The sequence below is a fragment of the Odocoileus virginianus genome, chromosome X, assembly GCF_023699985.2.
Source record: "Odocoileus virginianus isolate 20LAN1187 ecotype Illinois chromosome X, Ovbor_1.2, whole genome shotgun sequence".
Classification (NCBI taxonomy): domain Eukaryota; kingdom Metazoa; phylum Chordata; class Mammalia; order Artiodactyla; family Cervidae; genus Odocoileus; species Odocoileus virginianus.
In genome coordinates this window covers 6,558,373-6,585,749 of record NC_069708.1, presented here as the reverse complement: position 1 = coordinate 6,585,749, position 27,377 = coordinate 6,558,373, and the positions used below count along the sequence as shown (strand labels likewise).

The window sequence follows — 27,377 nt, the reverse complement described above, 5'->3', positions numbered from 1 at the left end:
TACTTGATGATTTGTTTAAGCAAACCCAAGTGTCAATAGAAGTATAAGAATTATAATCTGATGACAGTCTAAGGCAATATTTACACAATGATTAACTCCTTTACTGCTTAATTATGTAAACATAGCACTCACAAGGCTTTTAAGTATAGAAGATTGAAAAGCATCTCCCCTCACACACACCGGGCAGACGCTTCAAACTTTATTTTGTTTTTTGTTTTTGTTTTTTTTTCTTTAAGCATTGCTAAAATCGTCATCATAAAAACCATTCATTAAGTGCCTCTCTTTTGCTTGCTATTGTGTTTGGTGGCGGTCAGAAATATCTCTCTGCTATTAGTATAAGAAATCTGGTGATAATACTCAACTTCCTTTTTCTTGTTTTTCCCCTTGTTTTTTTCCCCCACTTCATTGATGCCAAATAGGAATCTGCAGGCAGAATATGATCGTCTCAAGGAGCAGCATGAACATAAAGGCCTGTCCCCACTGCCGTCCCCTCCTGAGATGATGCCCACCTCGCCACAGAGTCCCCGGGATGCTGAGCTCATTGCTGAGGCCAAGCTACTGCGTCAACACAAAGGCCGCCTGGAAGCCAGGATGCAAATCCTGGAAGACCACAATAAACAGCTGGAGTCCCAGTTACACAGGCTCAGGCAGCTGCTGGAGCAAGTGAGACACCCCTCTCTCTAACATGGGATCTTTACAAAAATCCACTTTCCCCTCTTACAACTAAGAACCAGAACTCTCAGTCCTTTTCAGAAATGCAGCAAACATTGATTTGGTCATTATTCAGTGTGTGTTTCGCCAAGTGCTAGATAGCAAGGGATATAAGAATAGGAATGAAATGAGCATGTCGTTTTATGTTGCTGCCAGATTGTGTCCTATGAAAATGTGTTTTATTTGACCAATTTAAAATTAATCTTGGGAAAAAAATGCAGAAAGGTTTCCACTGGTATCTGAAAGTGAAATTTTTACCTCTTGAAAATCAGGAGCTCTCTTTTTTGTAGTTACTCTTATTTTGTGGTATGCCTTTGGTTCCTTTTGATAATCCCTAAAATATAATTTAAGTGGTCGTTGAAAATGTAGCAGGAGATTGCATTGTAGGAGACCCTTCCCTGCATATAGTCCTGTCTTTCTTGGAATTATAAATTTTGAGATGTGGTCTCTCCATCTTATTGCATAATACTTCACAAAAGTATGAATTTTCCATTACATTTTTGTGGTCTCATATCAGCTTCCCTGATAGCTCAATTGGTAAAGAATCTGCCTTCAATACAGGAGACCCCAGTTCAATTCCTGGGTCGGGAAGATCCACTGGAGTAGGGATAGGCTGCCCACTCTAGTATTCTTGGGCTTCCCTTGTGGTTCAGCTGGTAAAGAATCTGCCTGCAATGCGGGAGACCTGGGTTCGATCCCTGGGTTGAGAAGATCCCCTGGAGAAGGGAAAGGCTACCCACTCCAGTATTCTGGCCTTGAGAATCACATGGACTGTATAGTCCATGGGGTCACAAAGAGTTGGACACGACTGAGCAACTTTCATTTGCACTTCATATGATTTCACCATTCTCACATGACCTTCTACATCTTTCAGTTAGTGTAATGATTTTCTCTATCTTATTCCACTGTAGCTGTACTGTCTTTCAAACTTTTGAGGGGGTATGATTCAAGTACAAAGACAGTATCCATGGATCTTATCAACTGTGCAGTTTCTCAACTTTAACTGTCTGTGGGAGATTTCTAATTAGGAAAAGTCATAATTTCAGAGTCTTGGGTGTCTATAATGGGTTTAAATTTATGTATTTGTTTGAGTGTTTATTATGGAAAATAATTCTATTTTCTTTCGATGCCTTAGCCCCAGGCCGAGGCCAAGGTGAATGGCACAACGGTGTCCTCTCCTTCTACCTCTCTCCAGAGGTCAGACAGCAGCCAGCCTATGCTGCTCCGGGTGGTTGGCAGTCAAACTTCAGAATCCATGGGTAAGTGTCTGTCTTAGCTACTCTTGGATTTTGCCATCTCTTAAGGTCTGGAAATGGTGAACTATTTGCAGCAACTTTTAAATTCCCTGCTCAATTATTTAATGTCAGTTATGGACCAGAGGTTGTCATGAATGCCTTAGGGGTACAGAGATGAAAGACACAGTCCCCTCACCCTCTAAGGTCTGCTGTTCAGTTACTAGAATAAGGGCACGTGGTATTAGTTTCAGTCCTTTGGGAGATCTGAGAAGGATTTTTGATGAATTGATATCTGCGAAGGGTTCAGAAGGATGGAGGAGGAACTGAGCATTTGTTGAAGATGGAGAGATGAAGGCCAAGGACAGGAAAGAGCCAGGGTTCCAGACATTAGAAAGATAGGATCCCGGCAGGAGTGGAGGAAAGTAAGGCTGCAGAGGAAGGTTAGGGTCACAACGTAGTGACGTGAATACTGGGCAGAGGTGTTTGGTCGGGGTCACAGAGCCACTGAGAATCATTTAGCAGGTACGAAATAGCTGCAGAGATGTACTCTGGCAGCTTTATCTGTCCTAGAGTAAAACTTCTATAGTTTGAAAGACCAGTGAGAAGGCAGTCACAAAGGCCAAGTTATGGGACTTCTGAGGCTGCTTAAGAGATGTCTGGGATGGGATAGGAGGAGATGACTGTGACTTGTTTGAAAGTAGAGTACCCAAGACCAGGGGTCTGACTGGAAAATGTAAGGAAAGGAGGGAAGAGGACTTGGTTGGAAGAAGATGATGACCCTTTTGAAGGTGGAGGTACTGTCTTTGAGGAGATGGTAAAAGGGCAGTCTGGAGAGATTTGAGGGTGAACCTCACAGAATGGGGAGCTGAAAGGGATGAGAGGAGAGGTATAACACAGGGGCATGGCTTCAGGGCCTTGGGGAAGACCTCCATTTAGTTGATGGGGGGAGTAGTGTTGGAAGGTGTAGACACACCAAGTCATATTCTCCAGGCTGAGAAGGAACGTTAAGACCAAACAGTGAAGCAGGTAACTCCATAAATGAAAGCCAGCTTTCATTTCTTTTGTGAAGGAAGAGGAGATGTTTGAAGTTGTTTTCCCAGCTTTGCCACACCTCAATGATTTAGGGCATCGGCTGCTCTTGCCTCCACCTGAGATCTGAATCGAGCTAATCGACTGTTGGGACTGTAAGCAATAGCTCAGCATCTGAAAACATATGCTTACATCTGAAAACAAAGTCCTTACTTTCCCAAAACAATGGAGTTTTAGTATGTCTGTTGTTATTTCCTACTGTAGGATTTTCTCTTTTTTTGAAGTAAGCCCAGCCTGAGAAGCTAAGTCGCATATTTGAGAGGTGAGATGCAAAGCCCTGGGTGCTTAGAAGTATTAATTATTTAGACCTGTCACCATGAGCCTGGAGGCAGCATGCCTATGAAAGCACCCAAATTAAAGTACACCTCAGGCTGTCGGCCTGATGATTTGTGGAGCTCAGAGAATCGTGGCAGACTTAAATACAAGGACAGAAGTGCATTTGCCAGTGGCTGAGTTAGGCTAAGAGATAACTTGCCAGTGTCAAATGGATAGGCTCTATTGTTAGTAAGCTTGTTTTCTGAAGAGACTGAGTGCAGAGGTGATTCCCCCCCACCCCACTGTTGCTGTTCATTTGCTAAGTCGTGTCGACTCTTTGTGAACACATGGACTGCAGCACACCAGGCTTCCCTGTCCTTCACCAACTCCCTGAATTTGCTTAAATTCATATCTATTGAATCCTCACTGTAAAGAAGGGGGCAGGGAAAGACCCTCTTCTTGAGAGATGCACATGTGTTAAAATAAATGCAGTGTGTATCCTCATGCTTTGAAGCTCCAAGGTATGATGAGGCTGGGATTTGCTGAACCATACTCTGGTAGAATGCCACATTCTTGTAATATATAACCCCAGGACTCTGTAAAGAGAAGTGCAGGTGAAGTCATACTGGGTGATCTATCTAATGAGTTGGAGTGTTTCCTCAAACCATGACATACTTACCAATGGTAAGTCTCTGTGTACCATGTGGGTGTTTTATACATTTTTTTTTAATGGGATGGTGTGCTGTGAAGCTCACATTATGTTTTAAAATAAGACAAATAGAAATGGACAAAGTCTGTCTTCCTAACAACTTATCTCTGACTCCTTAACTTGTACCCAATCATTCTTTTTAAAGAACATTTTGTATTTTGTTTGTTTAAACAATGTTAAAAGTTTCCTTCCCTGCTTAGAACAATTTCAAACTTAGGGCAGAATTGCAATTTAGTCAACATTTTGCCAATTTGCTGTATTTATTTATGTTTGTTAATATCTTTGTGTCTGTGTGTGTGTATACTGTATATATTCCTGTTTTATGTGCATGTATAGTTTTACTCATTGAATGACTATATTTCATATATAGTAACATTTCATCCCTAAACATTTTAACATGTATCTTCCAAGGTGAAAAATATTTTCTTACATAGTCACACTCAGGAAATTAACACTGATATACCACTATTATCTAATAGATAATTTAGATTCAGATATCCCTCATTCTGCCAATAATATTGTTTCTATTAATAGCTTTTTATCTTTTTCATTTAGAAGCCAAAGAAAGGTCACTCTTGGCATCTAGTTTTCATGTCTTTTGAGTTTCCTCTAATCTAGAACAATCCCCCAGCCTCTTCAGATGTTGCAGGACACTGGCATTTCAGAAGAGGTCAGGCTAGTTGTTGTATAGAACGTTTCTCACTGGGGATTTGCCTGCTTGAATACTCCCAATTGGATTCAGGCTAAGTGTCTTATGCCAGATTACCACATAGGTGATGTTGTGTCCTCAGCACATCACTTCAAGGCTTTTTCTCAAGATTGCCAGCTAGACCTCTCCCGTGAATATGTTCTGGATAAAACCAGATAAAAATAGAACACACTCTGAAATCACAATCAGCCTCCAGAACATCTCTCCCACTGTCTAAACTGTACAGAGGTACCAGTTTTCCGCATTTTCTTCCTTTACCTACTTGCCTTCTTTTTTTAGCTTCATTCAGGTATAAATGACAAAGATATACTTTTAATGTATACATCTTGATAAATTTGAGTGTGTGTGTGTATATATATATATATATGCACACACACACACACACCCCCATGGGCTTCCCTGTTGGCTCAGTGGTAAAGAATCCCGCCTGCCAATGCAGGAGACATGGGTTCAGTCCTTGGGTAGGGAAGTTTCCCTGGAAGAGGAAATGGCAAGCCACTCCTGTATTCTTACCTGGAGAAGCCCATGGACAGAGGAGCCTGGTGGGCTACAGTTCATTGGGTTGCAAAGAGTTGGACACAACTGAGCAACATGATACCATCATCATAAGCAAGGTACTAAATTCTTCTGTCTTTCTCACTTTCTTTCCTTCCATTTTACTCCTTTACCATGATATTCAAAATCCACCCTCCTGTACCAGTCATTTATTTTCTCCCTAGTTAAGTACTTAACCTCCTTAAAAGCAACAACTAAGTCTTGCTCATTTTCTTTCCCAATTGATCACCTTTTATGCAACAAGCATTCAGTAAAATGCCTCTTGAATGAATATTTTCAAAGTCAAGCACAGTACACCATTATGTAGATACAGAACGATTCACACACTGAGAAAGTTTCACTAGAGTTTCTGGATCAAGATGACAACATAAGATCCTGAACTTCCCTCCTCGCACACAAACACAGAATCTACAACAACTCCACACTGAATAGTTCCCTCTCAAAGACATTCAGGAAATAGCTGAGTGAGTCCTGTACATAAACATTGGAGAACCAAAAAAGCCCACATCCAGCATGTAGGAGATGTAGAAAACAAACCGAATGGTTACCAGGGGAGTTGGGAGGCTGGGACTGGCATATACACACTGCTGTATATAAAACAGACAATCAGGACTTACTGCATAGCACATGGAATTCTGCTCAGTACTCTGGAATGACCTATGTGGGAAAAGTATCTAAAAAAGAGTGGATGGATGTATAACTGATTCACTTGTCTGTATACGTGAAGCTAAGAACATTGTAACGCAACTCTACCCCAATAGAAACCAATTTAAAACAACATAGGAGAGTCTGAGCCACAGTCTTGCTGTGAACCCCATCCTGGTCATGATGACACACAACCAGGAAGGAACTCACAACTATTAGCTTCTCTCTGAGTAGTAAAGGTTTGAGCCCCAGCTCTTAATATGTCCTTCTACCTGAGAGATGGGCTCTCCAAACATCTAACATCCATGAAGTCCAGAAAGCCAGAGTGAACAGAGACAGTACTTACAGGGAGACTCACCATGCCTAACACTGCCCCTGGCCAACTGCACAGCATAAAGGCAACAGGCTGGAATGCACCCAGTCTTTCCATGAAAGAGGCTCATTTGTCTATATCTTAAAAGCCTCAGCCTGAAGAGGCAGGCTTCTAATTTAACACACATCCAGGGGCTGACTTCCACACTCTCCAGAGATGATGTAGGCCAGCTAGTGCCGTCTCCCCACTCCTGCCTCGCTCCAGGTCATGGGTATCTCCTGGAAAGGAGCTTGTGTGCTTATCTGATGTTCTGGTAGTCAGTGGGGGCTTATGTTTACAGCTCAGTGAGATGGTAGCATACCAAAAGGAAAAAAAAACAGCAGTTTTTAAATAGCTAGCTATCTTCCCAGAGCTCAGCACAGAGGGAGCATACAGAAACTTACATCTCCCAGTCTTTCCCTAAAAGAGGTCTGTTTACAGACTTTAAAAGCTGTTGCCAGAGGCTCAGTCTTCCACTCATCTTGCATCTAAGTGCTGACTGAAATCCTCCTCCCTGTTGGAACACTGACAGGTCTGGGTACACCCTCAACTACAGAGGCAATAAGAACAAATAAGCCTCCTTGGACAATCACGAGAGTTTCAGAGATGATCAAGAGGTAGGGCAGAGCTGAAAAATAAGGCTCATCTCCTACCTGAGATCACCCCTTCAAGATGGGAGGGGTAACTTGTAGTTAATGCATAGAAACCAACAGAAAGGGACAAAGAAAAGGGGAAAAAAAGAGAAACATGTTTCAAAGAAAAGAACACGCTAAAACCTCAAAAATGACCTTAAAGAAATTGAGATAAGTGTTTTCCAAATAAAGATTTCAAAACAGCAGTCACAGAGATGCCCATCAAGGTCAGGAAAACAATGCACAAAGTGAGAATTACAACAAAGACAGAAAATATAAATGACAAAGCAATAAATACAGTAACAGAACTGATAAATACAATAGAGGCATTCAGCAGTGGACTAGATGAATTGGGAATAAAAGATGAGCAAACTCAAAGAGGGCAATGGAATTCATCCATAATACACCAAGTTTTTAAGTAGCTTTAGAAAAACTTAGTTACCAGAGAGAGAAGGAATAAATTAGGAGTTGGGGATTAACATATACACACTACTATATATAAAATAGATGATCAACAAGGACCTACTCTATAGCACAGGGAACTCTTATCAGTACTCTGTAACAACCTATAATGGGAGAGATGGATGTAAAAAAGAATATTTGTATATATAACTCAATCACTTTGCTGTACATCTGAAACTAACACAACATTGTCAGTCAACTATATTTCAATAAAAAAATTAAAGATAAAGAGGAGATAGCTTAAAGAGCTTATTGTACATCATCAAGCAGGCAAAATAAATATTCCTAACATAGAGTCCTAGAAGGAAAAGAGAAAAAGGAGCAGAAAACTTTCTTAGCCTGAGGAAGGAGACATACTGTCAGGAAACCTGGACAGTTCCCACACCAAGACACATCATAATTAAACTGTCAAAAGTTAAAGATAATGAGAAAGTCTTAAAAACAACAAGAGAAAAACAACTTCTTACATACAAGGGAACCCCATAAATCCATCAGCAGATTTTTCAACAGAAACTTGACAGGCCAGAAGGGAGTTTCATGATATATTCAAAGTATTACAAAAAAAAACTGCCAAGCAGAATACTCTATCCAGCAAAGTTGTCCATCAGAATTGAGGGAAAGAGAAAGAGTTATCCAGACAAGTAAAAGCTGAAGGAAAGCAGCACCACTAGACCAGCCTTAGAAGAAATGTAAAAGAGACTTCTTTAAATAAAAGGGTATAATTAGTAACAGGAAAACATGGAAGTATAAGTCTCACAAGGTAAGAATATAATTAAATTCAGAATAATCAAATGTTATAATAGTGATAGGCTAATCGCTTGTATATTCAGTAGGAAGGTTAAAAGACAAAAGTGATAAAAGTAACTGTTACCAAAGTAATTTGTTAATGGACACACAAAACATGTAAATTGTGACACCAAAAACATAACAGGGGAGGGGAGTACAAATGTAGAGCTTTAGAATGTATTTGAACTTTGGTTATTATCATCTTAAAATAGACTGTTATGTTTCATCTAAACCTCGTGGAAACCACAAAGCAGAAACCTATATACAAACGATAGGAAGAACTCTTAAGCATGACACTACAGTCAGTCATCAAATCACAGAGAATCACTCTCTAGTGAGAAGAACGGCAGAGAGGAACCACAAGACAGAAAAAAATCTTTTTTTGACTTGCAGTGATATTTTATTTATTTAATTTTTTTTGTTTTTAGTACTTAATTTATTTTTTCCCCATTTATTTTTATTAATTGGAGGCTAATTACTTTACAATATTGTAGTGGTTTTTGTCATACATTGACATGAATCAGCCATGGATTTACGTGTATTCCCCATCCCAATCCCGCCTCCCACCTCCCTCTCCACCAGATTCCTCTGGGTCTTTCCAGTGCACCAGGCCCGAGCACTTGTCTCATGCATTCAGCCTGGGCTGGTGATCTGTTTCACCCTAGATAATATACATGTTTCAATGCTGTTCTCTCGAAACATCCCACCCTCGCCTTCTCCCACAGAGTCCAAAATTCTGTACACTAACGCATACATATGGAATTTAGAAAGATGGTAACGATAACCCTATATGCAAAACAGAAAACAATCTTTTAACTGGCAGTAAGTACATACCTATCAAAAATTACTTTAAGTGGACTAAATCCCCCAATCACAATATAAGAGTGGCTAAATGGCTGAAAAGCAAGACTTACAGTCTCCCAAGGCAATAGAAATAAAGAAATGGAACCTAATCAAACTTAAAAACTTTTGCACAGCAAAGGAAACCATAAGCAAAATGAAAAGACAGCCTACGGAATGGGAGATACTACTTGCGAATGATACAGCCAATAAGGGCCTAATTTCCAAAATATACAAACAGCTCATACAACTCAACAGCAAAAAATAAAAATAAACAACCCAATTGAAAAGTGGGCAGAAGGCCTAAATACACATTTCTCCAAAGAAGAAATACAATGGCCAGTAGCCACATGAAAAGATGCTCAGCATCACTAATTATCAGAGAAATGCAAATCAAGACTACATGAGGTATCACCTCATACTGGTCAGAATGGCCATATTAAAACTTTACAAATAACAAATGCCAGAGAAGATGTGGAGAAAAGGCAACATGCCTACACTGTTGTTGGCAGGAATGTAAACTGGTGAAGGCACTATGGAAAACAGTATAGAGGTTCCTCAGAAAATGACCCAGCAATCCCACTCCTAGGCATATATCCAGACAAAACTCTAATCCAAAAAGATACATGTGCCCCTATGTTCACAGCAGCACTATTCATAATGGCCAAGACAGTTGAGCAACCTAAGTGTCCATCAACAGAGGAATGAATAAAGAAGATGTGGTACATATATACATTGGAATATTACCCAGCCCTAAAAAAGAACAAAATAATGTCATTTGCAGCAATGTGAATATAACTCTAGATTATTATACTGAGTGAAGTAAGTCAGAAAGAGAAAGACAAATACCATATGGTATCACTTGTATGTGGAATCTAAAATATGACACAAATGAACCTATCTATGAAACAGAAACAGACTCACAGACATAGGGAATAAACGTGATTGCCAAGGGAGAGGAGATTAGGGTTAGCAGATGTAAACTCTTATATATGGAATGGATAAACAAAGTCCTACTGTAGGGCACAGAGAAGTATAACTACTATACTATGATAAACCATATAGGGAAAGAATATTAAAAAAGAATGTATATATGTATAACTGAATCATTTTATCATACAGCAGAAAGTTAGCACAACACTGTAAATCAACTATACTTCCCCAACGAAAAAAGGAGAAAGAAAAGACACGTGACAAAGAAAAGCAATACATGAACCTGGATCAGAGAAAAAATATATACGTATATTTGTTACATATATTTGGTTATAGTTATAAAGGATATTATAAAGGCAATTGGTGAGATTTAAATTTAGTCTGCACACTAGATAATATAGTGCCAGTGTGGTTCCATAAAATAAGAGTTCAAAGAGATAATGATGAAGTACTTAGGAATAAAGGGGCCTGAACCTTACATTGGAATGAAAATGGGTCAGTAATAGTAATAACAACAATAACAAATCTATGTACTTAGAGAAAGAAGCAAAGCAAATATGGCAACATATTAACACTTGGTGAATCAAGGTAAATGGTATACAGGAGACTATTTTAGTATTCTTGGAATTTTTCTGTAGCTTTGAAATTTAAATAAAATTTAACAGAAGTCCTTTCTGACAAAAACAGCAGAAAACAAGACCTTGCTATAGGCTGCCTATAAAAAAACTCCCTTCAGATATAAAGACATTGAAAAGGACTTTCCTGGTAGTCCAGTGGCTTGGACTTAACCTTCCAATGCAGGAGGTGTGGGTTCAACCCCTGGTCAGGGAGGTAAGATTCGCCATGCCTCGCAGTCAAAAAATAACAAAACATAAAATGGAAGCAGTATTGTGACAAATTCAGTAAAAACTTTAAAGATGGCCCACATCAAAAAAATCTTTAAAAAAAGATGTAAAGACACAGAGATTAAAGGGATGGAAAAAGATATTTCACAGAAATAAAAACCAAAAGAAACCTGGGATAGCTTTACTTATATCAAATAGACTTTGAAACAACTAAAATAAGAGACAAAAAACGGCATTACATAATGATAAAGAGGTCAATCCAATCAGACCTATAGCATTTGTAAATATTTATTTCACCGAACATGGTGAATATAAGGCAAATATTAACATACCTGAAGGGAAAAATAGATACCAGTACAGTAATAGTAGGGGATTTAACCATACCTCACTTAATATCAGTGGATCGGTTACCCAGGCAGAAAATCAATAAGGAAGCATGGGACTATACATTATATCAGATGAGCAGTTAGAGAACATTCCATCCAAATGCAGCAGAGTACATTCTTCTCAAGTTCACATGGAATATTTTCTAGGCGGCAACATTCTCTAGGATACATCGTATCTTAGACCACAAAACAAGTCTCAATAAACTTAAGAAGACTAAAACCATATCCAGCATCTTTTTGACAATAATATAATAAAACCAAAAATCAATTTCAAGAAGAAAACTGGAAAGTTCACAAATGTGTGAATATTTAATAACACACCACTGAAACTACAAATGGATTGATGAAGAAATCAAAAGAGACTCTTTTTCTGTTTTGCATATAATAAAAAGTACCTTGAGACAAATGCAAATACAATATACAAAAATTACGGATGCAGCAAAATAGTTATGAGAGGGAAGTTCATAATAATAAATGCCTGCAAGATGAAACAAGAAAAATCTCAAATGAACAACCTGACTTTACACCTCATGGAACAAAAGAAGAAGAACAAACAACATCCAAAGTTAATAGAAGGAAAGATTAGGACAGAAATAAATAGAGATGAAAAAGATAATGGAAAATCTTGAAACTAAAAGCTTGTTTTTAGTTCTATTTTGAAAAGCTAAATGAAAATGACAAACCTTTAGACAAACTCACAAGAAAAAAAGGACTCAAATATAAAATCAGAAATGTAAGAAGAGACATTACAACTTAAACCAGAAATACAAAAGACCATCAGTCAGTTCAGTTCAGTTCAGTCGCTCAGTTGTGTCCATCTCTTTGCGACCCCATGAATCGCAGCACACCAGGCCTCCCTGTCCATCACCAACTCCCGGAGTTTACTCAAACTCATGTCCATCGAGTCGGTGATGCCATCCAGCCATCTCATCCTCTGTCATCCCCTTCTCCTCCTGCCCCCAATCCCTCCCAGCATCAGGGTCTTTTCCAATGAGTCAGCTCTTCACATGAGGTGGCCAAAGTACTGGAGTTTCACCTTCAACATCAGTCCTTCCAATGAACACCCAGGACTGATCTCCTTTAGGATGGACTGGTTGGATCTCCTTGTAGTCCAAGGGATTCTCAAGAGTCTTCTCCAACACCACAGTTCAAAAGCATCAATTTTTCAGCACTCAGCTTTCTTCACAGTCCAACTCTCACATCCATACATGACTATTCAAAATAATTATATGGAAACAAATTGAAAAATCTAGAAGAAATGGATAAATTCCTCGAAACATGCAACCTACCAAGATTGAATCATGAAGAAACAAACTCTGAACAGACCAACAATGAGAAAGAAGATTTAATCTATAAACAAACGTTACCCCCCAAAAAAGCCCACAATCAGATGGTTTCTGTGATTTCTACTAAACACAAAGAACCAATACCAATCCTTCTCAAACACTTAAAAAAATTTGAGACTACACCCCCAAATTATTTCACAAGGCCAGCATTACTCTGATACTAAAGACAGATAAGGATACTACAACAAAATTATAGACCAGTATCTGATGAATACAGATACAAAATTTCTCCAGAAAGTATTAGCAAACCAAATTCAACAGTACATTAAAAGGATCATACACCATAACCAAGGGGGATTTATCCCTGTGTTGCAAGGATGGTTCAGTGTGTGTGTATGTGTTTAGTCGCTTAGTCATATCCGACTCTACAATCTCATGGACTGTAGCCCACCAGGCTCTTCTGTCCATGAAATTTCCCAGGCAACAATACTGGAGTGGGTTGCCATTTCCTTCTCCAAGGGATCTTCCTGACCTGGGGATCAAACCCGCATCTCCTGCATCGGCAGGCAGATTTTTTACCACTGAGCCACCTGGGAAGCCCAGTTCAATATACACAAATCAATAAATATGATATACCACATTAATGAAAGATAAAAATCACATGATTATCCCAACAGGTGAAGAAAAAGCATTTGACAAAATTCAGCATCCATTCATGATAAAAATTCTCAACAAAATGGGTATAGAGGGCATGCATGTCAACATAATAAAGGTCATGTATGACAAGCCCACAGCTAACATCAGGGCCCAGAAAATGGACCACAGCCTTGTCTAACTCAATAAAACTATGAGCCATGCCGTGTAGGGCCACCCAAGATGGACAGGTCATGGTGCAGAGTTCTGACAAAACGTGGTCCACTGGAGAAGGGAATGGCAAACCACTTCAGTATTCTTGCCTTGAGAACCCCTTGAACAGTATGAAAAGGCAAAAAGATTGGACACTAAAAGGATATTCAGTGGTGAAAGCTGAAAGGCTTTCCACTAAGACCAGAAGACAGGGATGCCTACTCTTGCTGCTTTTGTTCAACATAATGCTGAAAGTCCTAGCCAGCATAATAATTAGGCAAGAAAAAGAATCAAAGGCACAGAGTCAGAAAGAAAGTAGTAAATTTATCTGTATTTGCAAATGACATAATAATATATATAAGAAAACCTGAAATGCCCTACCAAATAACTGTTAGAACTCAATGAATTTAGTAAAGTTGCAGGATAAAAGCTCAATATACAAAAACCTGTTGCATTTTTACACATTAATAACAAACTATGAGAAAGAGAAATAAAATAATCCCATTTATAATTGCATCTAAAAGAACAAAATACTTCGGAATACTTTTAAGGCAGTGAAAAATCTGTACACTAAAGACTAAGACAGTGATGAAAGAAATTGAAGAAAAATAGATACTTCATGCTCATGAATTGAAAGAATTGCTATTGTTAAAATGTCTATACTACCAATTGCAATCTACAGATTCAAAGCAATTTTTATCAAAGTTTCATGGCATTTTCCATGTAAAGAGAATGAAAAATCCAAAAATTTGTATGGAACCACAAGAAAGAACCTAAATAGCCAAAGTAGTCTTGAGAAAAAAAAAGAGCAAAGCAGGCAGCTTCATGTTGCCTGATTTCAAACTGTATTACAAAGGCACAGAAGTAAAAATGATGTGGTATTGGCATAATGACAGATACACAGATTAACAGATCAGAGGGCCCATAAATAACCCTCACACATATGGGGAATTAATTTACAACAAAGGAGCTAAAAACATAGAATAGGAAAAGAAGAGTGTCTTCAGAAAATGGTATGGGAAAACTGCACAGCCACATTCAAAAGACTGAAACTGGACCACTGTCTTACACCATACATGAAAATCAATTCAAAATGGATTAAAACTTAATGTAAGACCTGAAACCATGAAAATCCTAGAAGAAAACACAGGCGGTAAGGTGTATGATATATCTTGGCGATGACTTTTTGAGTTGACACCAAACGTAAAGGCAAGAAAAACAAAAATAAAATGACTACATCAAAGAAAAAGCTCCTGTACAGTGAATAAAACCATCAGGAAAATGAAAATACAACCTACAGAATGGGAGAAAATATTTGCAAATCCTATATCTTATAAGGAGAATATCCAAATTTTGTAAAGAGCTCAATAGAACCAACAGTCTGATTGAAAACTGGGCAGAAGATCAATTAGATATTTTACCAAAGAAGATATACCAATGGCCAGCCGGTACATGAAAAGGTGGTGAACGTCACTAATCATCAGGGAAATGCAAATCAGAACCATGAGATATCACCTTACATCTGTTAGAATGGCTGTTATCAAAGAAAATGTAACTGCTGGTGAGGATGTTAAGTAAAGGGAGCCCTTGTACACAGTTTTGGTGCAAATGTAAAATGGTACAGAAAACAGATTGGTGGTTGCCATATGCAGGCGGTTGGGAAAAGTGGTCAAAAAGTACAAACTTCCAGTTATAAATTAGTCCTGCATGAGCTATAATGTACAGCATGGAGATTACAGTTAACAATACTGTATTATGTATTTGTATATTTGAAAGTTGTGCAGCAACATGGATAGACCTAGAGATGATCATACTAAGTGAAGTGAATCAGACAGAGAAAGACAGATACCATATGTCACTTATATGTGGAATCTAAAGAATGATACAAGTTAACTTTATTTGCAGAACAAATAGAATCACAGACAAAGAAAACAAATGGTTACCAAAGGGGAAAGGGAATAAATTAGTAGTATGGGATTAACAGATATACACCACTATATATAAAATATATAAACAACAGGGTCTTACTGTAAGCACAGGGAAGTATATTCAATATCTTGTAATTACCTATAATGGAAAAGAATATGAACAAGGAATATATATATATATGAGTCCCCTTGCTGTATACCTGAAACTAACACAATGTTGTAAATCAACTATATTTCAATTTTTTTAAGTTGCTAAGAGATTAAACCTTTTATTCTTGTGATGAAAACTTTTAAGATTTATAACTATGATGATGAATGTTAACTTACTGTGGTAATCAATTCACAGTATATACATAGTTCAAATAATCATGTTGTACATCTCAAATTAATAAAATATTATATATCAATTAGATCTTAATAGAAATAAAAAATGAATAATAGCTACTAATTTCAGTATCTTTCATCACCATTCAACACAAGCCAGCTCGTCATCAGCATCATCACCATATACCATTAATATATTAGAGAACTTAAACACCATATTTTTATGTAGAATTGAAACCATCTAGAGCTTCCCTGGTGGCTCAGTGGTAAAGAACCAGCCTTCCAATGCAGGAGATGCAGGTTATGTCCCTGGGTCAGGAAGATCCCCTGGAGAAGGGAACGGCTACCCACTCCAGTGTTCTGGCCTGGAGAATTCCATGGACTGTATAGCCCATGGGGTTGCAAAGAGTCAGACACAACTGAATAACTTTCACTTTACACAGCTTCCTTTTATATGAAGAGAAAACAGCAATAGTTCACTTGGGTGTAAAGAGAATAATGGGTGTAAGGATTCTTGTGTCTCAGCTGCACCACTTCTGGCTAACGTCACTTTTTAGTCACTTTTTAAGGAAGTAAAATTATCATTTGAATTGACAGGCAAATCAGATAGATGGGATCTTTTCCTTTCAAGAAAGCCTGAAACCATGGTGAATTTCAGAAGACTTGCAGAATGTCTTGCCCATAGCAAATGAGTTCATTTCTTTTATCTCAGACTTAATTGAGCCATCTCCTTTTCTCTTCACTTCAGCAGTGTCTAGCATATTATACTATATCAGAGTGCTGTTTTAACTTTGACTATGTCTTTCCTTATTTTGAAGCATTTATCTTTTTTAAATGTTTCTGTCATTTCTTTGGACCAACTTCAGACAAACCATGAAATCTAGGACTAATAATGCAAAAAGGATTTTTATGGACATCTGTGGGAATTACCTTGGATTGAGAAATAGAAGTATTAATGCTAAAGAATTGTGATTAACTAAGTTAGAAATCCCTTAACCACTGGCAGTACTATTTTTGCAGGCAGTGCATTGGTGAAGTAGGGATGACGGCTGGCCAAGTTCCCAGTGTACACAGTCGGGACTCAATACATGTTTTCTTGTTGAACAAATGAGGGTTTTTTTGGTGGGAGGAGGTCTATGGTCACTAGTATTGTTGTTGGAGTCAGGAACATTTTGGAGTTGCCTGTAACATTGGTGGCTCAGACCATAAAGAATCTGCCTGCAATGCAGGAGACCCAAGTTCGATCCCTAGGTTGGGAAGATCCCTGGAGAAGGGAATGGCTACCCACTCCAGTATTCTTGCCTGAGGAGCCTGGCAGGCTGCACTCCATGGGGTCACAAAGAGTCGGACATGACTGAGCACCTAACACTTTCACATAATGTTATAGCTACATATAACATATGATTGCTGGTTCGGTACATTAAAACAGAGTATACCAGTCGGCTCTTGCTATGTAACAAAATAATTGGAAAATTCTCAAGGTATGTATTTGTCATTCATGCATCTATTGGTTGACTGGAGTTGTGCTGGAGCTCAACTAGCACAACTCCTAGTTTTGGGTTGAGGTCAAGTCTGTTTCACATGTCTCTCATCCTCCTTGGGTCAGCACACCACTGGGTCCTGTACTTCTTATGGCACATAAGCACAAGAAAGCAAGCGCAATCACCCAAAGACATTACAAGCTTCTGCTTATGTCATATTTGCTAAAACTCCATTGGCCAAAACAGGGCATATGACCGTGTCCAAATTCCTGGGCCAGGGAAGCACGTGCCCTCCAATACTTGGTCACTTTACTTTGTATGCCCTAGTCAATTTCCTGGTCTTCTTGGAACAACCCAATCGCACTCTCCCCTCAGAGTCTCTGCATTTGCTATTTTCTCTGTCTGATGCACTCTTCCTTCAATTAACTACATGGCTCTAAGTCTTATTTCTAATAACTACAGACCTTTAAGTCCCTAACATTTTAGCTCACCTGCCCCTTATTAATGAGGTCTTCTTAGACTCCCCTTTCTGCAGAGTCTTCCTCACTGCCCTTCCCTGGCCCTCTTTTCTGAGGCCTGTATTCCTCCATAAGAATGTCTCCATGGAGACCAAGCTTTTTAGTTGTGTATTGCTATAATCCCAGTACTCAGAACCCAGGGTCCCTAACCTCTAGGACCTCATGCCTGATGATATGAGGTGCAGCTGATGTAATAAAACTAGAAATAAAGTGCACAGTAAATGTAGTGTGCTTGAATCATGTAGAAACCATCACCCCCGCCTTGGTCCGTGGAAAAATTGTCCTCTACGAAATCGGTCGCTGGTGCCAAAAAGGTCGGAGAATGCTGCTCAGAGCAGTTGCCTGCCACATAGTTGGCTTTTGAGAAACATTTGAATTTATAAATAAATCTGTTTTGAAATTTTTTTAACATTTAAAATCTGGCTCAGTGTTGAATAGTCCAGTGGCATTACTTTAATTTCAGGTGTCATTTAGCTGTTTTCACTTTTCCAGTATAATCTGACAGAAAATATTAGGCTGTAAACATTTTTCAGTGGTTGATTCACCTCTGCTCATGCATATATATAATTCTGATTTTGATTCTTAAAGAAGTTTAGTTAAACCCAAAGGAGTTTCTACTTACTGTGAAAATCTTAAGAACAGATTATATTTTACTTGTTTATGTTTACACCTAGGATGTAATAGGCCTTCAAAAACTGAATAGACACATTAATCACTGCCATGAAAGTTTCCACTGAAACCAAGAAGCCAAGTTTACATTCCTACTCAGACACATATCTTTGAGACTCATAGATGATAGTTATGACTGGTTGACATCATTAGGTTTATACTATTTTTTGATCCTTGAAGTAATTCAGGGAGAAGAATGTCAGTCACTTCATTGAACTGCACGTAAACCTTAATCACAGTCCAGTGGAGTTCCTAGAGCTCCAGTGTGAGGTAATTAAACTGTCAGAAATATTAACATTGCTGCTCATGAATGTCTCTGTTGGTTCTGACTTATTCTGTAATGTGTACAATCACTAAAGTTGACTTAGTGCCATGAAAAATGCCTTGTGTTCCCCAAATCAGCAAAATTTTGCAATTGGTAATGGAACCAAGAGATATAATCAACCCTGCAGCTGTCAGCATCCTGTTCCTTCTGGCGATATTTCATTCATTCTGTCTATTTCAGATGATGGTAGTCTAAAAGCACAGGCAAGAAGAAACTACAGATGCTGACTTTCATTCTTTGATTTTTAAAGGCATGAATATGAGCAAGTAGTTTGTGCATATGGATGGATAAATATTCTAACTTCCTTTTCCACCTTATGACCTGAATTCTTTAGCAATCATTTCCTATCCTTAGTACTTCAAAGAGGTTTCATATGGTATGGTACCAGGAGACTCACTGAATCAGAGGGGTTTTTGTTTCTCCCAGGTCCTTAGCCCTCCTTTCTAATAACGGTATACAGCCTCACATTCACCTTGCCTATGATTTTATCTCAGTGGTGAGCATTGCCAATGATTCTTTCAGCTTCTGCTTTAAGAAAGAAAAGGCGAAAACTTGGTAATAAATGCAGGGTTATAATCAGAGATGAAATTCCAAGTGGCATAGACCAAAGGAAATGACAAGCATATTTAAGTCATTACATCACTGGCTTCCTTTTAAAGTCAGATGTGAACCCGAGGTTGTCCTTAAGTGTGTCCATTATTGTTGATTTCCTGAAACAAGGTCTTGTTTTAAATGGAAGTGACAATGTACTGAACAAACAGAACTCAAAAACACATTATTTTCACAGTTGGAAGATTGAATGTTATGAAAAATGACTTTCAGAGACCTTCAAAGTTCAAAATAATTTTGTTTGCTCTTAAGAAATTTCTCCCTTACTGCAAATGCTATTTGAGGTGTATTTCCTTGACACACAAATAAACAATAGAGATACAGATCAACAAACTTTACAAGGAGACTCCCATCCCCAGAAGACCATCCATGCCTAACCTCCTTTCCTTCCAAATCATCTTTCTTTCTTTGCAGAAACAAATTCTCAAAAATTAAAAACAAGTTTTCCTTTATAAGCCTCCAAAAACATAGTTATGAAGTAACCCCATGTAACAAAGAGGAAAGGAACATAACTTCCCAGTATCTCCATATGTACAGTCCTTAAAATACCAATATTTCATTACCTTTATAGATCACATGAAACTCTTATTTCTCCCTATTAAACTGGACTTCAAAGGTACTTGAGTTTTGTTTGTATTTTTTTGTTAAATGTCAAAGGAAAGAGTGGAAAAAATACATCAATGTCCCCACTCCTTACATTCATAATGTGAATTCAAAATGTCACATTCTTCTTTTGTGCTGAAGAGACACACTGCAAGTGTGCACTAATCCTTTTTTATTACAAAGAACAGCATTTCACATTTGTTAATGGGACATAAGCAACTTATGGCAACTTTATCTTAACTTCTAAGCAGGTACACAGTTTTCTTTTCCAAAGATAATGATGTACATAAATCCCTGCATGAAATTCTTCATCCCTTGAAGGAACTGCTCCCTAATTAGTTAGCTTGAGAGGTTATTTTTATTTCTGTTATTTATGAACAAGTGGCAAAGAGTTTATGATGGATTTTAAAATGCTATCATGAACCTTTTCTCCAGTCTCACAGTTTTTCCCTAAAGTGTAATTTGCCATTATTTGTGTTTGCTTTCATTTAGGCGAGGAAGACCTTCTCAGTCCTCCCCAGGACTCAAGCACAGGGTTAGAGGAAGTGATGGAGCAACTCAACAACTCCTTCCCTAGTTCAAGAGGTAAGTGCCATGACTCGGAAGTCACTCAGACTCACCGGAAGTAGACTGCTCACTGCCGTACACAACTGGCGTGTGTAGTTTCCATGTTAACATAAACAAGTGCTGACAGAATGCCAATTTGGGATCATTGTGAGAAGAATTTCCTTTCGAATGTGAATTTCTGGCTTGGAGTGTTTTGAATTCAAATAGCCTGTTTCCGGAAATAAGAATACTAACTTAACATTCATAAGGTTGTCTTCCTTGCTTGGCACATTAGTCTGAAGAGTTAATTATGAGATAGCTTTTACTATGGAGCAATTATTAAGTGAGATTTACAGATGAGGAAATTAATGCCTTGATGGTGCCTTTACCAGGGACATACAGCTACCAAGTGATACAGCAAAGTGCAGAATATGCCTAGTGTACAGTAGCGGTGGGCACTTGAGCTTGCAATCTGATGCCCTTTATGTATATTTTAAAACTGTATCTTACCCTTTCATTTAAATGTAAGTACAGTTAAATATATATGTACTAGTTTGTTATTTTTTTTTCACTTCCTTAGATAGAATGCAATTTTCCCAAAGAAAGGCATTAGTTTCTTGGACTATTTTTCTTGGTTCATTGCTCTAACATAAAACAAAGTCACTGACCCGCTCCCCCTTCAGTGAATAAAAAGAATGGCAGAGAGCATGTGGACAAGAGTCAATAATATTGCATTGCAAATGTGAAAATTGCTGAGAGTGAAAATCTTAGGAGTTCTCATCGCAAGAGAAAAACCCGTAACTTTGTTTGGTGACAGATGGTACATAGCCCTATTAGGGTGATCATTTCGCAATGCATACAAATGTCAAATCACTAGGTTATACACCTGATACTAATATAATGTCATATGTCAGTTATACTTCAATTAAAAAAAACATAATGGCAGCAGTCACCTGTGAGCAAATAGAAGGAAATTCTAGAGAAGCCAAGGGGAGAAAGCATAAGGCTCTGTGGCCAGTGATTAGGACCCCTAATGGGCAGCCAAGGAGGGAAGGGCAACAGACAATGGGGCTATTTGTTCCTCTCCATAAGGGCAATGAGGAGGGTGTTTGCAGCCCTATGTTTTTCCTATCTTTTTGTTCAGTGTCAGTTAACAATGGCCATTTCCCAGCTCTTTGATGTGCGAGTGAGCGTTGTGCAAGGCACATTAAAAGCAATAACGTTTTGATAGAGCGTTGCTAAGGAACCGTAAGGGGAAGCTAATTTTAAATGTCTGCACCAGCCATCTTTTCACTGCTGAGTGCCTCTGATGTGTTGATTTTAAGAGATAAAATTCTTGTGTCTTCCACCCACCTCCTTATCCCCCACCTGACCAGTCTCCTCTCCATCCTGCCTTCACTGACTCCCTAGATGCCCTGATTCATAACAAGAAGACAACATGCTGGTATGACCAAAATTAAATGCATCCACCTTTATCCTGCCTCCTGTCGCTAGCTCCTACTATGTGCCAGCGGAGGTGTTAGGATGCAAAGGAGAAATGCCAAGTTCTTGCCGTCAAGGTGCTTATGGTCAGCCGGGGACACAGCCCTCCAAGACGTTCAAATCACGGCACAATTAACTGTATTACTCCTATGATGGAGACATCTGCGCCATGAGAGAACCCTAGAAACCCCCTTCGAAATAAACAGGAGGGCGTCAGCCTCAGGCAGAGCAAGGGTCTTCCTCAAGATCACACAGCTCCTCATGAGCCCAGTGCTGTGGAGCCCAACTCTCACACACATTTCACTGACCCCCAGCTTTCTCTGGCAGGTCACAGGCCTGCGTCTCATCCCCAGTCCTTGACCTGAAAGCTTGTTTGTGGATTCTGTGGGAAGTTAGTGGTCACCTTGGGCATTTCTTTCACATCCAAACCACTAGAGTAGATCCAAGGAGAGACTGGAGCAGGGTGCAGGGCTCTGCTCCCCCAGTGGCAGTCTTTTCATACCCATACCGGATCCCTGGCCATCCTGATTATCTTAAGGTGAGAGCTAGACATCCTCTCCCTGTATTCCCCTCTTAAAGTCTTTGTGGCTAAACAGCACAGGAGTGTGAAAGACCAGAAGTACACCTCCTCTGATAGGGTATTTGGCAGTCAGCCTCTGATCTTACAGTCACTTGTGTGATGGTAATTTACTTACATGGAAACCTGGGAAACTCTCTTCAGGCCGCCTGGTTAGTGTTTGCTAACAGTGCTTATGGAAGCATTTCATCCCCTGAGTGCTAATTGGACTTCTCAAATAGGGCATAAGCAGGCTTTGTCAGAAACCAATTCCATTAACCAAATTCCTACTTATTCAACAGTACCCTGGTGGCCTGAAAGAATTCTTTCATTGTCCTGAAGCAAACACGATGAAATCAACAAACAAACACAGAACAAGAGAGTAGATAAGGTGCTGGAAGAGCAGACTGGTCTCTCCGTGATTTGATGACCCTGACATTTTTTTTTTGTTGTTAATTCTTACCAAATTATACCTTATTATAGGCCCTTTATGATTTTGCACCCCATTGCAATGTGTAGGTTCTTTTTCCCACACTGCCAAACAGTTCTCATATAACAGCAGGTATATGCTGCTGGTATATGCGGCAGATAGATGCTCTAGTTCAGCTCAGTTCTGACTCTTACCTACCCAGAGACAGGATCAGAGTCCACAGGTTAAGGTCTCAGTCCCACAAGGCAGCCTCTCCTCTCCTCACTTCAAAATGCCAATTTTAAGTCTGGGTTGTCTGCTGGGTTTCTGACCCACTGGCTATACACTAGAGATTCCAACAACCTGCTCTTTGGGTCAATTAATTTGCCAGAGCAGCACACAGCACTCAGAAACATTTTCTTTACTAGATCATGGGTATGTGATAGAAAGATATAATCAGAAGAGATGCATAGAGAAAGGCATGGGGAAAGGGGGTGGAGCTTCCACGGCCTCCCTGAGCTCACCACTCTCCCCACTTTGTCTCCACACGATCACCAGCCAGGAAGCTCTCCAAACCCTGTTCTTTCTGGTTTATGTGGAGGCTTCATTACATAGGTATGACTGATTAAATCATTAGCCACTGGTGATTTAAGTTAACCTCCAGCCCCTCCCCTCTGGGCTCCCTAGTAGCTCAGTAGTAAAGAATCTGCTTGCAGTGCATGAGCCACAGGTTCGATCCCTGGGTCGGGAAGATCCCCTGGAAGAGGGCATGGCAACCCACTCCAGTATGCTTGCCTGGAGAATTCCATGGACAGAGGAGCCTGGTGGGCTAAAGTCCGTGGGGTTGCAAACAGCTGGACACAACTGAAGTGACTGAGCACACAGACATGCCTCTCCTCTCCCTAGAGGTCAGGGGGTAGGACTCAAAGTTCCAACCCTCTCATCACTTGATTGGCTCCCCTAGCAACCAGCATCCATCCAAAAGTCACCTCAATAGCACATAACAAAAGACACTTTGCTGCTGCTGACCACAGGAAATTCCAAGGGTTTTAAGAGTATTGTGCCTTGAAGAGGGATGAAGACTAAATATATATTTCCTGTTATATGTCACAATATCACACCTATCTGTCCATAAATTTAAATGGATAAAATGTCTTCTCATTGTAAAAAGGCTGATGATCAATGCACTCTAAAAAGTGGTTTTTCAAGCATCTAGATCCCAGATAGGTGGGAACCAGAAGGTTGATGATGCTGACTCCCAATTACCTCATCACCAACCAATCAGAAGAATGTCCATGAGCTGATCACAAACACAACCCCCCTCCCTCACCCTGTCTTTATAAACCTTTCGCTGAAAGCCTTAGTGTTCAGGTCTTTTAAGCACTAGTTACCCTGGACTCCTGGCTTGGCTCCCTGCAATAAAGCAATTCTTTTCTACTTCACCCAAAAAAAATAAAAATTATAAAAGTGGATTTTTGGATACTTTATTTCTAACTAAAGGCATTTTTTAATTTTCAAAGAATGGATAATATATACATACACATACATATGTGTGTGTGTGTGTGTGTGTGTGTAGTAGGATGTAGTGGGACTATATTAACAATTGGTAGATACATTGATATTAAGCCAAAAATCTTGATATTGTTAATGTCTCAGGATTAGAGACTCTCCCAAATTGGAAAGGCCTTGAAAGATCATTTTAGCATCATTGATGTTCAAAACAGTGGCTTTTGATCTTTTCTGATCATTATCCATAATAAGAGAAAATATTACATCTCAGACTGGGGTAAAGATACAAGTTATTTGTGTGTGTATGTACACACATATATGTATGTACCCACTGTGTATATAGCAAACATATATTTATATACTCACATATACACACAAAGATCAGAAACAAAAGTTTCATGACAATACTTTCTTTACTACATACAACCACACTGTTTCTGTTTTATGTATTTAAAAGTAAAATGCTTGTTGCAACCCACTATATTGATTTCTGATCCAGTGGTTTAAAAACACTCTTCCCTAGCAGTTGAAAACCTTCATACTGCTATCTCTGCTTCACTAATAACAAAGGAACTGGTGACTCAACCAAGGCAGGAAGCTGAAATAGTTTGCGTAGAATCAGGATTCAAACTCTAGTTCTTTTAGTTCCACATACTGTGATCCATAATCGAGCACACTATTCCCCACACTTATTTTAAAAATCTGTAAAATGAAAATACAGGTACTATATTTATTGAAAACAATCTGTGTGTAAGTGGACCCACACAGTTCAGACCCATGTTGTTTAAAGGTCAACTGCAGTCTTTTATTAATAAGGAAACAAGCAAGATCCATGCATTGAAAAAATTAGAACAGACATACAAAATTAAATGTTGCATTTTCACCAGGAAAAAAATCAGTTACTGCTGTAACTGATCTCAGCTTTCCTGACCCAGGTGAATATATTTTTTTTAAAAAATGATGTTTTAAGAGTTTCACCATGGAAGTTTCTGCCAAACCCTGGCTAGTGTCTTAGAGAACACTGGATTTTTCATCTAAGTCTGCCATCCACGTTCCCATTGGTGTATTACAGAAAGTGGAGTTCATGCTTGCTACAGCTGTCTTGGACAGCTGTTTGCATAACTTAAAACAGATGTCAGACCCAAAGGTCTGACATTTAGTGGAAAAGTGCTATTAAATACCACCTCATGGTTTCCTTAACCCTGCTAGGTAATTGCCCACAGAGGAAAAGACTTTTTAGTATTATGTTTTTCATAAATACAAAGCATATAAATAGGGGAGTGTGTACTTTAAATTCACAACTTTTTTGTTACACTTTCTCACAGTTTTGACTTAGCAGTAACTCTTCAGGCATCAGCTAATCTTCACCATTCCACTAGAAGTACCTGGATACCCAAAGGAGGGAAGAGCCTTGTTCAACTGAGCTTCAGCTTTTATCTTGATGGCTTTGGCTAAACTGTTCTACGAATTAATAAAGGGAGCTGCCTGCTCCTCCGCTTAGTGATCAGGTGATAGTCAGCACTACCCTGTCTCAGAATGGCTCTGAACTGCAGGCAGTTCACACTGAGAATGTGTGCGTGTTTAGTTTTGTGATCCTATCTTTCCTGATGAATCTCTAGCTCTGGTTAGTTACTTACAACCACTGGAGGAGCTTGAGGGCCTTGGTGTATTTTAAACCCAGAATGTTAGCCAATTTGTAGTTAACCTATTTAATCTACCTATATAATCTCTCCCTGTGTCTATAAATGGAGGAGTTGAACTCTACTGTAATAAGAATCATTATCTACCATAAGACAATTTCTAAATCCCCACCATCATTCTATAGGAATGCTACCTGGTTAGAACGAACAATAAACATCATTTTAACATCAACTCTTGAAGCGATCTGTCCACATATCTCTGATCATCTAGCAGTCAAACAAAGAGCTTTGTTGATGCATGCACATTCATGAAAGAAAATGCTTCCCTAGTCTGGGTTTGTATTGGCCCCTGTAAAAATGAGGTGTCATTGTCCATATAGATTAATGACAGGATCCCAGATAAGCTCTTAGTGCAGTGAGACAGCTCAGGAAGTGGTCAGCACTGTTAGTCAGGTCTCTCTGCTGCCTGCATCATCTTTTACCTGCTGACCTGTGCTACATTATTTTTATCCCCAACAGCCCATGCCATCCTCTCTCTCTCATACTCCCCCTCCGAGATAAGCCCACATACAGTCTGTTAAATGCCTCTAAATTAGCAACCCAACAGCTCTGCAAAACCTACAATCCAAGCCTTGTCTGTGGTTCTTTCATGGAAGAGCAACAGAAAGCCTGCAGATGGATGGAAGCATCCTAGTCCCGGGCTCCCTTCTCTTTCCTCTCGGCTTCCAGAAAGGATCCAAGCTCCTTTACATCAGGGGTCAGTGAACTGCAGTCTGTGGGCCACATCTGGCTCACTACCTGCCTTTATAACTAAGCTGTCATCATAACACAGCCACCCCCACTCGTTTACATACTGTCTACGGAGGCTTTCTCACTCCAAGGGCAGATAGTTGTGCCAGAGCTGAAGAGCTGCTCCAGAGACCTTGTGACTGGCAAAGCCTGAAATACTTGCTGTCTGGGCCTTTACAGAGCAACTTTGCCAACTCCAGCTTTACATGATTACATTGTTGTCCACTCTAGCTCATGATGTATGTACAGTCACAGATTTCAGAGCTGATCAACTTTCAGCTCAGCAGAACTGTGCCTCTGAATTGATTTATACATTTATATCCGTGTTCACCAAAGACCCTGCATTTTCAATCAACTATAGCCATTTCAGTCTTCTTTCACTTGTAATGAAACAGAGATCCTTAAAAGGAACTCATTCTTCTTCAACTTTTAAAAACCGTCAGTGAACTGAGATACAGAAGCTAATAAAGATACCCGGAAACAGGAACATCCCGGGACTGTGACTCTGAACAATGAGTTACAGCCAATCATCTCGGCTTCCCACTGCCTGAGGAAATGCGACTTCTCCAGACCTGACCAAGCCCTTTATTTAGACTCAGGACTCCCGGACACACTTCCTCTTTCTCTTGATTCATTTCCTGACAGACAGCATACCACATTGCCAGATGGACCCCCTAACCCAAGGTCTAAGGAGACTCATTTCCAAAGAATGT

At 39.3% G+C, this 27,377-nt stretch overlaps 1 protein-coding gene across 9 annotated transcripts in view; it reads left to right on the top strand.

Annotated features, from left to right (window-relative positions):
- Positions 1-27,377, top strand: part of DMD (dystrophin) — a 2,261,655-nt gene that overhangs the window by 2,224,209 nt on the left and 10,069 nt on the right. For all 9 annotated transcript variants that reach the window (XM_070462101.1, XM_070462106.1, XM_070462102.1 and 6 more), the window contains 3 exons: positions 420-663; positions 1,847-1,970; positions 20,226-20,318. In XM_070462101.1, the coding sequence (XP_070318202.1) occupies positions 420-663; positions 1,847-1,970; positions 20,226-20,318 (461 nt within the window). The remainder of the gene's footprint in view (positions 1-419; positions 664-1,846; positions 1,971-20,225; positions 20,319-27,377) is intronic.